The sequence below is a fragment of the Ascaphus truei genome, chromosome 4 (assembly GCF_040206685.1).
Source record: "Ascaphus truei isolate aAscTru1 chromosome 4, aAscTru1.hap1, whole genome shotgun sequence".
Taxonomy (NCBI): Eukaryota; Metazoa; Chordata; class Amphibia; order Anura; family Ascaphidae; genus Ascaphus; species Ascaphus truei.
The window spans coordinates 392298732-392311428 of NC_134486.1; the positions used below are offsets into that span (position 1 = coordinate 392298732).

Sequence of the window (12697 nt, forward strand, 5' to 3'; positions counted from 1 at the left end):
GTGAGATTGGGTGGGTCAGGCCAAGTCACAAATACCGTTACATATATATAGATATCTTTTGAATATAATGGTCTTTTAGTTTAACTCTTTTGCCAAAGTGTTGTGAGCCCTTGTGCCCCTTCAAGGCAGACCACGTCTCAAGGGTCCTAACACTAAAATAGATTCTTAATAACCTGTACATTACCAGGAAGAATGTTTTTTTAAGAAATCTGTCAAAATGAGTTGCATAGTTCTAAGTCTGATTGAAGCTCTTATTAACCTGTGTAATACTCTGTATTAGATTTGTCGCAATCAAACTGCATGCAAGTTCCCATGAGTGTGGAAGGTGCAATGAAGTGAGCTTTAACCATTTAAAAGTGGGAGGGGGTGAGCTTCAAACTAGGGAAGGAGGAGCCACCCTCCAAATCAGCTAGGACCAGCTGAACAAGAATTGCAAAACATACAGGACCCCTATAAGCTCATATTGAACCCCCAAAATAACCAAAATAATCACAACATCACAACATATATATATATATATACCACCACTATTAAGGTTATGGTGGGTAAAAAAAGTGACTAAAACCCTCCACAGTAAAGCATAAAGCATAAAGCAACTGTAAATATACCTGTATATTCATTTGCATGTCTTAGACAGGTCGGCAACCCTGTCTTTCACCATTATCACCCAGTAAACAGCACTTCCACTGCAGCAAGGGATTCTGGGAAATGACATGCAAATGAGCACACATTGCCACTTTTTATCTCATGCTCACATTACATGAGCAACCCTTAGCCAATGCATGCTGCTTTAAACACAGCTTTTAAGCAAGGACTTGGGAGATGCAAAGTCAGTTAACCCACTCACAGACATGTTTCAACCTTGATGGGTATCATCAGTGTGAGGTTGGCTTGCTGACATTTGCTCAAATGAGAGAAGAGTAGGTAATCACCACCACTATTAAGGTTATGGTGGGTAAAAAAGTGACTAAAACCCTCCACAGTAAAGCATAAAGCAACTGTAAATATTCCTGTATATTCATTTGCATGTCTTAGACAGGTCTGCAACCCTGTCTTTCACCATTATCACCCAGCAAACAGCACTTCCACTGCAGCAAGGGATTCTGGGAAATGACATGCAAATGAGCACACATTGCCACTTTTTATCTCATGCTCACATTACATGAGCAACCCTTAGCCAATGCATGCTGCTTTAAACACAGCTTTTAAGCAAGGACTTGGGAGATGCAAAGTCAGTTAACCCACTCACAGACATGTTTCAACCTTGATGGGTATCATCAGTGTGAGGTTGGCTTGCTGACATTTGCTCAAATGAGAGAAGAGTAGGTAATCACCACCACTATTAAGGTTATGGTGGGTAAAAAAGTGACTAAAACCCTCCACAGTAAAGCATAAAGCAACTGTAAATATTCCTGTATATTCATTTGCATGTCTTAGACAGGTCTGCAACCCTGTCTTTCACCATTATCACCCAGCAAACAGCACTTCCACTGCAGCAAGGGATTCTGGGAAATGACATGCAAATGAGCACACAGTGCCACTTTTTATCTCATGCTCACATTACATGAGCAACCCTTAGCCAATGCATGCTGCTTTAAACACAGCTTTTAAGCAAGGACTTGGGAGATGCAAAGTCAGTTAACCCACTCACAGACATGTTTAAACCTTGATGGGTATCATCAGTGTGAGGTTGGCTTGCTGACATTTGCTCAAATGAGATAAGAGTAGGTAATCACCACCACTATTAAGGTTATGGTGGGTAAAAAAAGTGACTAAAACCCTCCACAGTAAAGCATAAAGCAACTGTAAATATTCCTGTATATTCATTACATATATATATTCATTATATTATATATATATATATATATATATATATATATATATATATATATATATATATATATATATATATATATATATATATATATATATATATATAATATATATATATATATATATATATATATATATATATATATATATATATATATATATATATATATATATATATATATATATACAGTAGAGGCAACTCTTATTCGAACAAAAACCAGTGGCAATTCCCCAAAAAAACCAGGAAACACCCAGGTACATTCTGAATACATGCCTTAAACTTTCCTTAAACTAGCCCCAGCATTTCTGCATTGATTAATGGCCTATCAGATTAACAGCGGGGGTCCCTGGCAGTCCCATTCAAACTGAATTGGACTGCCAGGGATCCCTGCTGTGTTAATCCTATGGGTCGTTAGTCAATGCAGAAATGCCTTAAACGTGCCTCAAACTAGCCCAGAACATATTTAGGCACTGTACCGTGTATGAGTCTCACTGGATGTGCTAAAAACTGAGCTTTGTCTGTGTTTTATGTTCTGTCTCTGGTTTTAAAAACTAGCCCAGAACATACCCAGCACATACCCAGCACATACCCAGCACATACCCAGCACATACCCAGAATGTAACCCGGCTAGTTTACGGCAATTGTTAGAATAAACGTTGCCTCTACTGTATATATATATATATATATATGCGTATAAGTATCAAAGAGGAGTGCTACTGAGCATGGCTTACAACACTTTGGCCAAAGAGTTAAACTAAAAGACCATTTTATTCAAAAGATATATATATATATATATATATATATATATATGTAGGCACTGTACAGTGTATTAGTATCATTGGATGTAGCACTGAGCTCTGTCTGTGTTTCATGTTCTGTCTCTGGTTTTAAATATATATTGCCATGCTCAGTAGCACTCCTCTTTGACACTTATACGCATATATACAGTATATGTTGTGGTTATTTTGGGGGTTCAATATGAGCTTATAGGGGTTCTGCATGTTTCACAAAACAGTACAATACTTACCATGGAAAATGAATTAAATCGGAATCAACCAGGTTTTTTCCTTTGATTTATCAGGTGTAATTCTTTTGCACCAGTTTTGCAGCACTGGAATCTTCAGTACATTGACCCCTAAGTGTTATCACCATGTGAGGGGGCACTGATTTGATCATTTATGTAACATAATGACGTCATTAAATGTAAATTAAGAAGTCTATGTCAAACCAGATTAATGGTGGAAAATAAGATACCAATAGACAAGCTGTATTACATTACAGAAAAGGACTCCACAATTCAACTTAACCTTTTCACTAAAGGTAACATGTGACATGTTTTGGCCAAAAAGATTGAACTAAATGACCCAAACTTATGAGAAGATAAAACATATGGAAATGAACTAAATAATTTGTCATATTGGGTGTGCAATAGGGCGTCTTTGTTTACTGTTAACCCTTTCATCATACAGGACTTTGTACAAATATAAAGGGTCCTCCTTAAATATGTTTCCGTTTTCTGATTGTTCTTGCTGGATACATAATAAACCAATGGTGCTATATGTTGAGGTGAGTGAATTTCTTTGCACCGCAGGTGCTCCTAATTGCAAATGAATATCTCAAAACATCCAGGGGGAGCATATGGGGGAATAAGAGAACAAAATATACAAATATAAGTGCAGACGTATTTCAGTAAGTGGAATAATTAAGCAGTGTCTTGGCTCATATAGTTGTTCTACTCACAGGACTAAAGGGTAAATTAATGCAGTTGGCAAATTGGGTTGCCACCCTTGAAGGTAGCTATGCACCGGACCCCCTATCGTTTCTCCGTCAGCAAAAACCGCATATTGAAAGAGGAAGAAAACTACATAGTGCGATCAATATGTAAACTTTATATATAAAAGAAGGGTAACAAATGCGCACTTACAATGTGCTAGTAGAATAAAAGCATATATCACACAATGGGAATTGGAGGTGTCCCGAAGAGCTCACCGCCTCCCTTAGGTCTTTTGGCTGGCTTCCACGGCTCTGTATCCCGGATCGGAGCTTCCCTCTGTGCGCCCGTCTGAACTTGTGACGTCACGGCTGCAGGGTTGGTTCACTACGGGTCGCCTCCAAGCCCAAAATTGATCTACTGGTCTACTCAACGCGTTTCGCCCAGCTACCAGGAACTGTTCTCGGCTTCGTCAGGAGTATAATTAGTTGTGTACTAGTGGCTATTTATATACCCATACATGTTGCTAATTTGGCTTAATCATTCAATTAGTGAATTGAATCAACATGTATTGCACTGGGAGTCGAAGTTAACATGAATAAAAAGTTAAAAGGCTTCAATGTTATTAAACTTGATAACACGGGGGGACATAACAATATAAATATACATTACAACTTGTAGTATAAATGTATCACAATGTAACCCTTAATGGGTAATATGAAATGTCATTAAACAATGTTATTTATAATCAAAATGTTTATTTATTTAATATACTGATTTAGAATGTTAAAATTAGATACTTAGGCTGATATGCTTAGTACATGTAATTTAAATGAAAAGGGATCAGGGAAAAGATAAATGCTTCATATGGGGAACTCACTGCATTATGACATATCTGGATGTTATCAAAGTGACAAATTATCAAAGATATAAGAGTGTTAGTCACTAGACCAATTATATTGAGGAACTTAGTAATTGATACATACGCTTAGTATAGGTATTAATGCTCTATCCCTTAGGGAATAGTTATATAGGGTGCTGACCAAAAAGAGACTATTGAGGTTCTTCAAAACTAATAAGGCATATGTCTAAGGACACTATTGACATGCTGAAAGATGAATTAATAACATGATAGATTATCTCGAATTTGCAATTTTGCAAAATGGGTATATTCTTAAATTCTCCCTAAACACTCACAGGGAACAGTGTATGAAATGTTTTAATTTTCAGATGCAGGTAAGGCGTGATTAGAGATTTTTGTTGGATTTTAAAGTTTACCTGATATAGAAACAGGGTGCTATAATGGCATTTCATTTACAATAAATAAGAGAATGTATACAAAATGATCAATATATATAACAATAGACATAACGATGTTTTTTAGGCATGATGATGTATTTAAACATCAGAGACAGGTTGCCATTTCGGGATATTAATCTGAAACGAGAAGCAGGTGAAAGAACGAGGGAACAGAATCAGGACTGAACAGCAATAATGCACAGACATATTTTGAATTTATTTCAAAAAAGGTGTGAGGTCTATCTCGGCATTCAAACCTCTATGGGCTAGTGTTTTGAGACGGTGGATCCAAAAGGTTTCACGTTTCAATAATTCTAAACCCCTATCCCCTCCCCTCCAATGGGGTAGCACATGTTCAATAGCTTTAAATTTAAGGCATGTCGGTTCCCCACCATGAAACTCAGTAAAATGGTTTGGAATACTATGGTTGGTTAGTTTCCTATTAATGCCACTGAGGTGCTCAATAATTCTTGTTCTAATCGGTCTGATTGTTTTGCCTATATATTGTAACTTGCAGGAACATTCTATCATGTAAACTACATGGTCTGTCCTGCAAGTCATGGAAGTGTTAATGTCAAAAACCTCACCCGTGACACTGGAGGTAAACTTTGTTTGATCTAGTGATTTGAACCGACATGCCTTACAGTTGGTACAGCCAAAAAAGCCTTTCTTATTGAGCCACCCATTGTCCTTTGATAGGCAAAACAATCAGACCGATAAGAACAAGAATTATTGAGTGAGTTCCCCATATGAAGCATTTATCTTTTCCCTGATCCCTTTCCATTTAAATTATTTGTACTAAGCATATCAGCCTAAGTATCTAATTTTAACATTCTAAATCAGTATATTAAATAAATAAACATTTTGATTATAAATAACATTGTTTAATGACATTTCATATTACCCATTAAGGGTTACATTGTGATACATTTATACTACAAGTTGTAATGTATATTTATATTGTTATGTCCCCCCGTGTTATCAAGTTTAATAACATTGAAGCCTTTTAACTTTTTATTTATGTTAACTTCGACTCCCAGTGCAATACATGTTGATTCAATTCACTAATTGAATGATTAAGCCAAATTAGCAACATGTATGGGTATATAAATAGCCACTAGTACACAACTAATTATACTCCTGACGAAGCCGAGAACAGTTCCTGGTAGCTGGGCGAAACGCGTTGAGTAGACCAGTAGACCAATTTTGGGCTTGGAGGCGACCCGTAGTGAACCAACCCTGCAGCCTTGACGTCACAAGTTCAGACGGGCGCACAGAGGGAAGCTCCGATCCGGTATACAGAGCCGTGGAAGACAGCCAAAAGACCTAAGGGAGGCGGTGAGCTGTTCGGGACACCTCCAATTCACATTGTGTGATATATGCTTTTATTCTACTAGCACATTGTAAGTGCGCATTTTTTACCCTTCTTTTATATATAAAGTTTACATATTGATCGCACTATGTAGTTTTCTTCCTCTTTCTATATGCGGTTTTTGCTGACGGAGAAACGATAGGGGGTCCGGTGCATAGCTACCTTCAAGGGTGGCAACCCAATTTGCCAACTGCATTAATTTACCCTTTAATCCTGTGAGTAGAACAACTATATGAGCCAAGACACTGCTTAATTATTCCACTTACTGAAATACGTCTGCACTTATATTTGTATATTTTGTTCTCTTATTCCCCCATATGCTCCCCCTGGATGTTTTGAGATATTCCTAAACCTTGGAACCCGTGAAACAGGTCCCACCAGTGAGGTTTTTTGAGCTGGGTGTTTGGTTGTTACATTCATTTTCATCACTATAATATATATTATTATTATTATTATTTTCACCTTTTATTAAGTTGTTCGCGCCTGTTATTCACCTTTTTACACCTAATTGCAAATGATACATCTGTATATAATGGCTGATACGTAAAGTTATCCCTTGGCTGTATTAGGCAAGCTATTTATTGATTTAAGGTAAGAAAAAAATGAACCACAAATATGGAGGTGATCCAAAAAAACACATAGTAAATTCACAATTGTGTGTGTTTACGCCTGTGTACTAATATATATATATACTATTTTTAAATTATCAGTGTCATGTACAAATGCAAATGTTTTTTTTAATGAAAAATACATCTACAGTAATGCTTAGGGCCATATTTACTAAGCGTTGCTATGCCCTATAAACACCTGCTGCTGCGTGGCACCTTATAGCCCAATCCCTTGAATGTGCTGGACCTGACATGGCATAGCACTTTTCTATTGATTTATGGGTTGCTGATCACTTTGTTGGCTAATAAGTGCATCTATTAGTCTAACTAAAGGTATTCTTAAAGATCTACTGTGGAGTACTAATAGGTGTCCATGCTGCAAAAATGTGATTGTTCACAAAGGAAATGTTGGTGCCATACTTTTTTTTATAGTTCTGCACTAATTTTCCAGCTGTGAAACCTTTATAAATGATCCCTGCAGGCAATACCTTTAGTTACCAAATGTACACACTCAATCACTCTTTAGGTATTCTAAGAATCTTGGCCAAAGATTTGTGTCAAAGAAATAAGTTAAAAAAACAAAAAACATTTTATTAACTGCATCTGTAATATTTAATATCAGATCAAAGAAATGTTGTTCCTAACACAATGGTTACAGAAGCGCGCCACCTTTATTTTGTTTGTTTTCAATCATACCGTACATCTTTTTTTTTAAATTAGATTAATTTTCCTTCCCTATAGTATGCATTGAATTAAACTGAGGCAAAGGTTGTGTTGATTTTCCGGCCAGCTAATACGTGATAGTAAAAAGCAGTTAAAATTGTCTAAAAAGCAAACAATCTTAAAGTACAGTTATAGCGTCATTGTAAATCTCATTAATGTATTATACTAATAATACAAAAAAAATGTGATAGTTTGAAATGACTATAAAACTTGCCAGAGTATTTTTGCATCTACAGTATGATTTAAGCTTTAAGATCATCCTTTTTCATAACTTGGAGTGCCGGACCAATACGTGAGCATGCTTGTAACATGATATGCACACACACAAAAGGTGTGAAACTGGATCATCCATGACATTAATTAATTCTACTATTTAGACTTAGAATTTGTATACAGATATGTTTCGGGGTTGTTGATACATCAAGTCAATTTCAAATCAGTTTCCCTATGTGGTTGATATTACTAATATTTTCAAGGAGTTTTTTAAACGATGCATATGCACACTGTATGCAGAGTTATGGCTCTCAAAAATAGGTCAAATCAGTCTTGTGAAGCTACATAATTAGCATTTAATTTGCTCACCCAGTTCCTAAACTGATTGAATATTATAAAAATCAGGAAAGGAGAACATCACATCTGCAAACCCCGTCCCTTAAGAGCAGTAGTGTTAGAAAAGTCAGAAAAAAAAGGATGGCTAATACATTGTGCAATGTAAATTTGAGGCATATAGAGATTGTATTTTCTGGGGGAAAAAAGAGAAAAACACGAGCCAAAAACATACAGTAGTTCAATTGTATATTTCTCAGTGTTTCTAATAACTTGTTACATTTGCTTGAAACGTTAAGATTTGAGATTACATGATTTCATTATGACATGAGCATGTTGCTGGACAATTTTCTTGAACCATTTCATATTCCTCGCACATATCTGCATACTCGTTACAGTTGTCAAACGTATCATTATGTAGACAAGGATTATCTGAAATAATACAAATGTACAATTAAGATATTTGTTAGTAATATACATTTAGATTGATCACATTGGTACAAAGAATGGGCAGATTGTTTCCGTGCTCACAAAAAATCCACAGATTTGGATGTCTGCAATATGTGCATTCACATACATAGTTACATAGTTACATAGTTACATAGTAGATGAGGTTGAAAAAAAGACTTTCGGCCATCAAGTTCGACCTATGCTAAATTTAGACAACAGATACTTTATCCTACTGTATATCAATACTTACTTATTGATCCAGAGAAAGGCAAACAAAAAACCCCAGAGTCATATCATCCAAGGATATCTCATAAGGGGGAAAATAAATTCCTTCTTGATTCCAAGAATTGGCAATCGGATTAATCCCTGGATCAACATCCTTCCCATGTATACTTATTTGGTATATCCCTGTATACCGTTCCTATCTAAGAAGACTTCCAACCTTTTTTTGAACAAATCTATTGTATCTGCCATCACAGTCTCCATGGGTAATTCATTCCACATTTTAACTGCCCTTACTGTAAAGAACCCTTTCCTTTGTTGCTGGTGAAATCTCCTTTCCTCCAACCTTAAGGGATTGCCCTGAGTCCTTTGTACAACCCTTGGGATGAGTAGTTCTTTTGAAAGCTCCTTGTATTGTCCCTGAATATATATATATATATATATATATATATACATGAATTCATACCCATTCATACACACATATAAACAATTCACACAGTAGTAGTGGTTATTAAATCCTAATAAAACAGTAATTCCCACGGTGACAAATTACCAAAGCCTATTGGCTGCAAATCTAGTGCAAATAGTAGTACAAAAACAGCATTGGCTAAAAGAGAAGGACAAAGGGCCTTAGTTAGAGAATGTTCATAAAATTTTTTGCCAGTGAATTTAAAATGAGTGTTTTTTGGGCGTTGCTATCACGGTATTCAGAAAGGCTCGATTACCAGTGATAGCAAAATGCCTAAAACGGGCGAGTTGCTGCCAGCGAGAGCATCGAGCCTCTGAAAAGGCTTAAACCAGCGATTCATTTCTGCTGCAGAGAGAGCTGCTCTGAGAGAGCCGCCTCTCCCAGCTGAAATGTTGCCCGAAAATTATTTATTTAAATATACATACTGTATGCAAGGAAATGTCCCGGTCACGTGACGTGGGACATTTCAATACAGAGGGATACCGGCACCCCATAAAGGTGCCTGTATCTCGGGAAGCAGGGGGTCCCCGGACATAAAACCAACGTGGTTCAGCTCGGGAGACCCCCTGCACCTCTACACTATTAAAGACATGTATATTAATAAATATTTAAAAACACATCAATACATGCCCCCCCACCCCCCTCCGCCCAAACCCATACAGTACAGTAATGGGCAAAATAACTATTATCCAGATATGGATAATAGATTATTTGCCCATTATTAAACACTGCATTAGCATACATAAATAAAGTAAATAAATAAAGTTATACTTACCAGAACAGCAGGTCCCTCTGTCCTCCATTGCCAGAAAGCATATATACAAAATAAATACATTCTAATTGCCCCTAACCCCTTAATCACCTTAGCGGTTACTAACCGCTATAGTCATTAAGGGGTTAACCCACCCTGACCCGGGAGGCCTAAGCACCCACCCCAGACTGACTATACCCACCCTATACCCATTGAGTAGTATAGTGGTACATCATACCCATATAATAATAATATGGGCATGATAAGCCTCTATAGCACTCAATGGGCACCCTAATCACAATACAGTAATACACAAGACACACAGTAATAAAACATAACTAAACTCCAAAAAATCACACGTCGCTAAATAAAAACAGTAGCCAGCTAATCCAATCAATAGAAGCAATTACAATATCAACAAGGAATTAATTAAACCATTACCCAATCAAACCAATTAATTCCTAAACCAACTCAAAATGAATAGTAACACTAACCAATACAAACAATGAATTAATCCATCATTAATGAATGTAACCATTAAAAGACAAAGAAATAAATTAAAACAATCTCTGAAGTAACCATAAAACATATTAGCTAACATAATATAACATTAAGTACAAGCGAACACCAATCGCAAAACTTTAATTACATTAAGCATAAACAAACAATCACACCCACATCATTAACTGCAATAAGAAGCGAGAAATGCCCCCCAAATATTGGCATAATAATGTATTAATCTTTACCCTAAAGAGGTACAGATTAATATATTACCAGTCAATGTGCCTCCCCCCAAAAATAAAAATAAAAACCCAAAGAATATACCTGTAAAAAGAGAAATTTACAAACATTGAATATCTTACTTACCATTAGAAGCGGTGGACCTCCGACTCCGGGGTAACAGGAAGCTCACGTACCTTGAAGGCCTCCAACAGCATCCGATGACATCCGCCATGAAGATCCTGCTCAGGTACCGCAATCTTCTTTTTTCTTTCTTTACTCACCGTCTTCTATCTTCATCTGTAACCATTTCTTGTTCTTCTTTATCTTCTTTCTTCATCTGTCAATCCAAAAAAACCCATGTTAAATCCCAGCCGATGCTGTCTCGTCGGCTTCTTGGGCTCAAATGAGGCGTCACGGCCTTAAATAGGGCTTGTGACGTTACATTTACCCTCAAAATGGTTAACAGCCACCTGATTGGCTGTTAAAACCATGTTCAGACTTTAATTTTTTTTTTACATTACGTCACTTAAAGGGAATGATGCCAGCCAATCAGAATGGCTGTGCTTCATTTACCTTTAACATCACGTCGGTAAATCCAAGATGGCCGCTGTGTCACAAGGTATTTCAGCCAATCAGCGTGTGGAATTGGTTCCCAAATGCATTTACAGGCCGCTAAGGCAATTAAGGGGTTAATCAACCATGTCAGGTGTATTGTGGGTAGCTGGGGTGGGTGAAGGGGGTATTAGGCCCTTGGTGAGTGTTTAGGCCTTTCGGGGGGCGGGGGGTTGCAGGTGGACTTAACCCCTTAATTACCTTAGCGATTATTTCTGCTACGGTAATGAAGGGCTTAACACTCCTCCTACCCACCCACAAGGCCTAAACACCCGTCCTTGGGGCTAATATCCCCTTCACCCACCCCCGCTACCCACAATAAAAACAATACACACTACAGCCCCAAAAACCTACCTCCTTGGCCTCAATAAATATATTGAACTAGAGAAAAACGAACCCCAATAAAAGCACTCTTACACTGTGTTGAGATGATTATATGAAATAAAACTAATTTTTATTAGGAACATGATAAAACAATGGGATTTAAAATAGGATTAAACTGAATGACAATACGCTGAAAATCCCTAGGGGATACTGTAATCCCAGGGTGGGTAAGTATTATCAGTGTTGCGTGATAAGGATAAGGATTGTAATAAAATAAGGATTGCAATTAATCCCACATTTAGCTCTCCCCAAAGCTTCCTGATTATAAGGACCCATGGGGCCAGTGTATTCACGCAACACTGATAATACTTACCCACCCTGGAATTACAGTATCCCCTAGGGATTTTCAGCGTATTGTCATTCAGTTTAATCGTATTTTAAATCCCATTATTTTATCATGTTCCTAATAAAATTGAGTTTTATGTCATATAATCATCTCAGCAAAGTGTAAGAGTGCTTTTATTGGGGTTCGTTTTTCTCTAGTTCAACATATATACCCTGCCCCACTAGCACCTGCACACACCTCTCCATATTATATACCAGCGGTAGCGGGGGTCTTTATATAGTTCATCCTTAATAAACATAGCAATATTTAATTAACACCAATACACCACCCACTCCCCGTGCCCCTCATACTGTAAAACCATGATTTACTTTTTAACATACAGGATTCATTCCCCAGACTGACGGGGGTCCACAGTGGGCCTGACAGGTGTCCACAGGCCCCACAGTGCACCAGAGGGGGGTGCCCACAGGTGTCTGGGGGTCTCCGGTTGGTTCCTGCTAGGCGCCGTGGGCCCGCAGGTGGTCCCCGCGGGTCACCATGGGCCACAATGGGATCCACAGGAGGGCCCACAGGAGGGGTGTCTGGGGGTCCCCGGGTCATCCCCACAGGTGTCTGACTCCCTCGGGTTGCTCCCACGGGGTCTGGGGGCCCTCGGGTGGTCCCTGCGGGTCACAGCTGTGGGGCCCCCAGTTGTTCCCCGCAGGTGT

The 12697-nt window shown here is 37.8% G+C and overlaps 1 protein-coding gene across 1 annotated transcript in view; it reads right to left on the reverse strand.

The window, feature by feature from the left end:
• Nucleotides 1-7441: 7441 nt before the first annotated feature.
• Nucleotides 7442-12697, reverse strand: part of LOC142492190 (cysteine-rich secretory protein 2-like) — a 36413-nt gene continuing 31157 nt past the window's right edge. Inside the window, exon 8 of the mRNA XM_075594862.1 lies at nt 7442-8525. Coding sequence (XP_075450977.1) covers nt 8401-8525 — 125 coding nt within the window. The 3' untranslated portion in view covers nt 7442-8400. The remainder of the gene's footprint in view (nt 8526-12697) is intronic.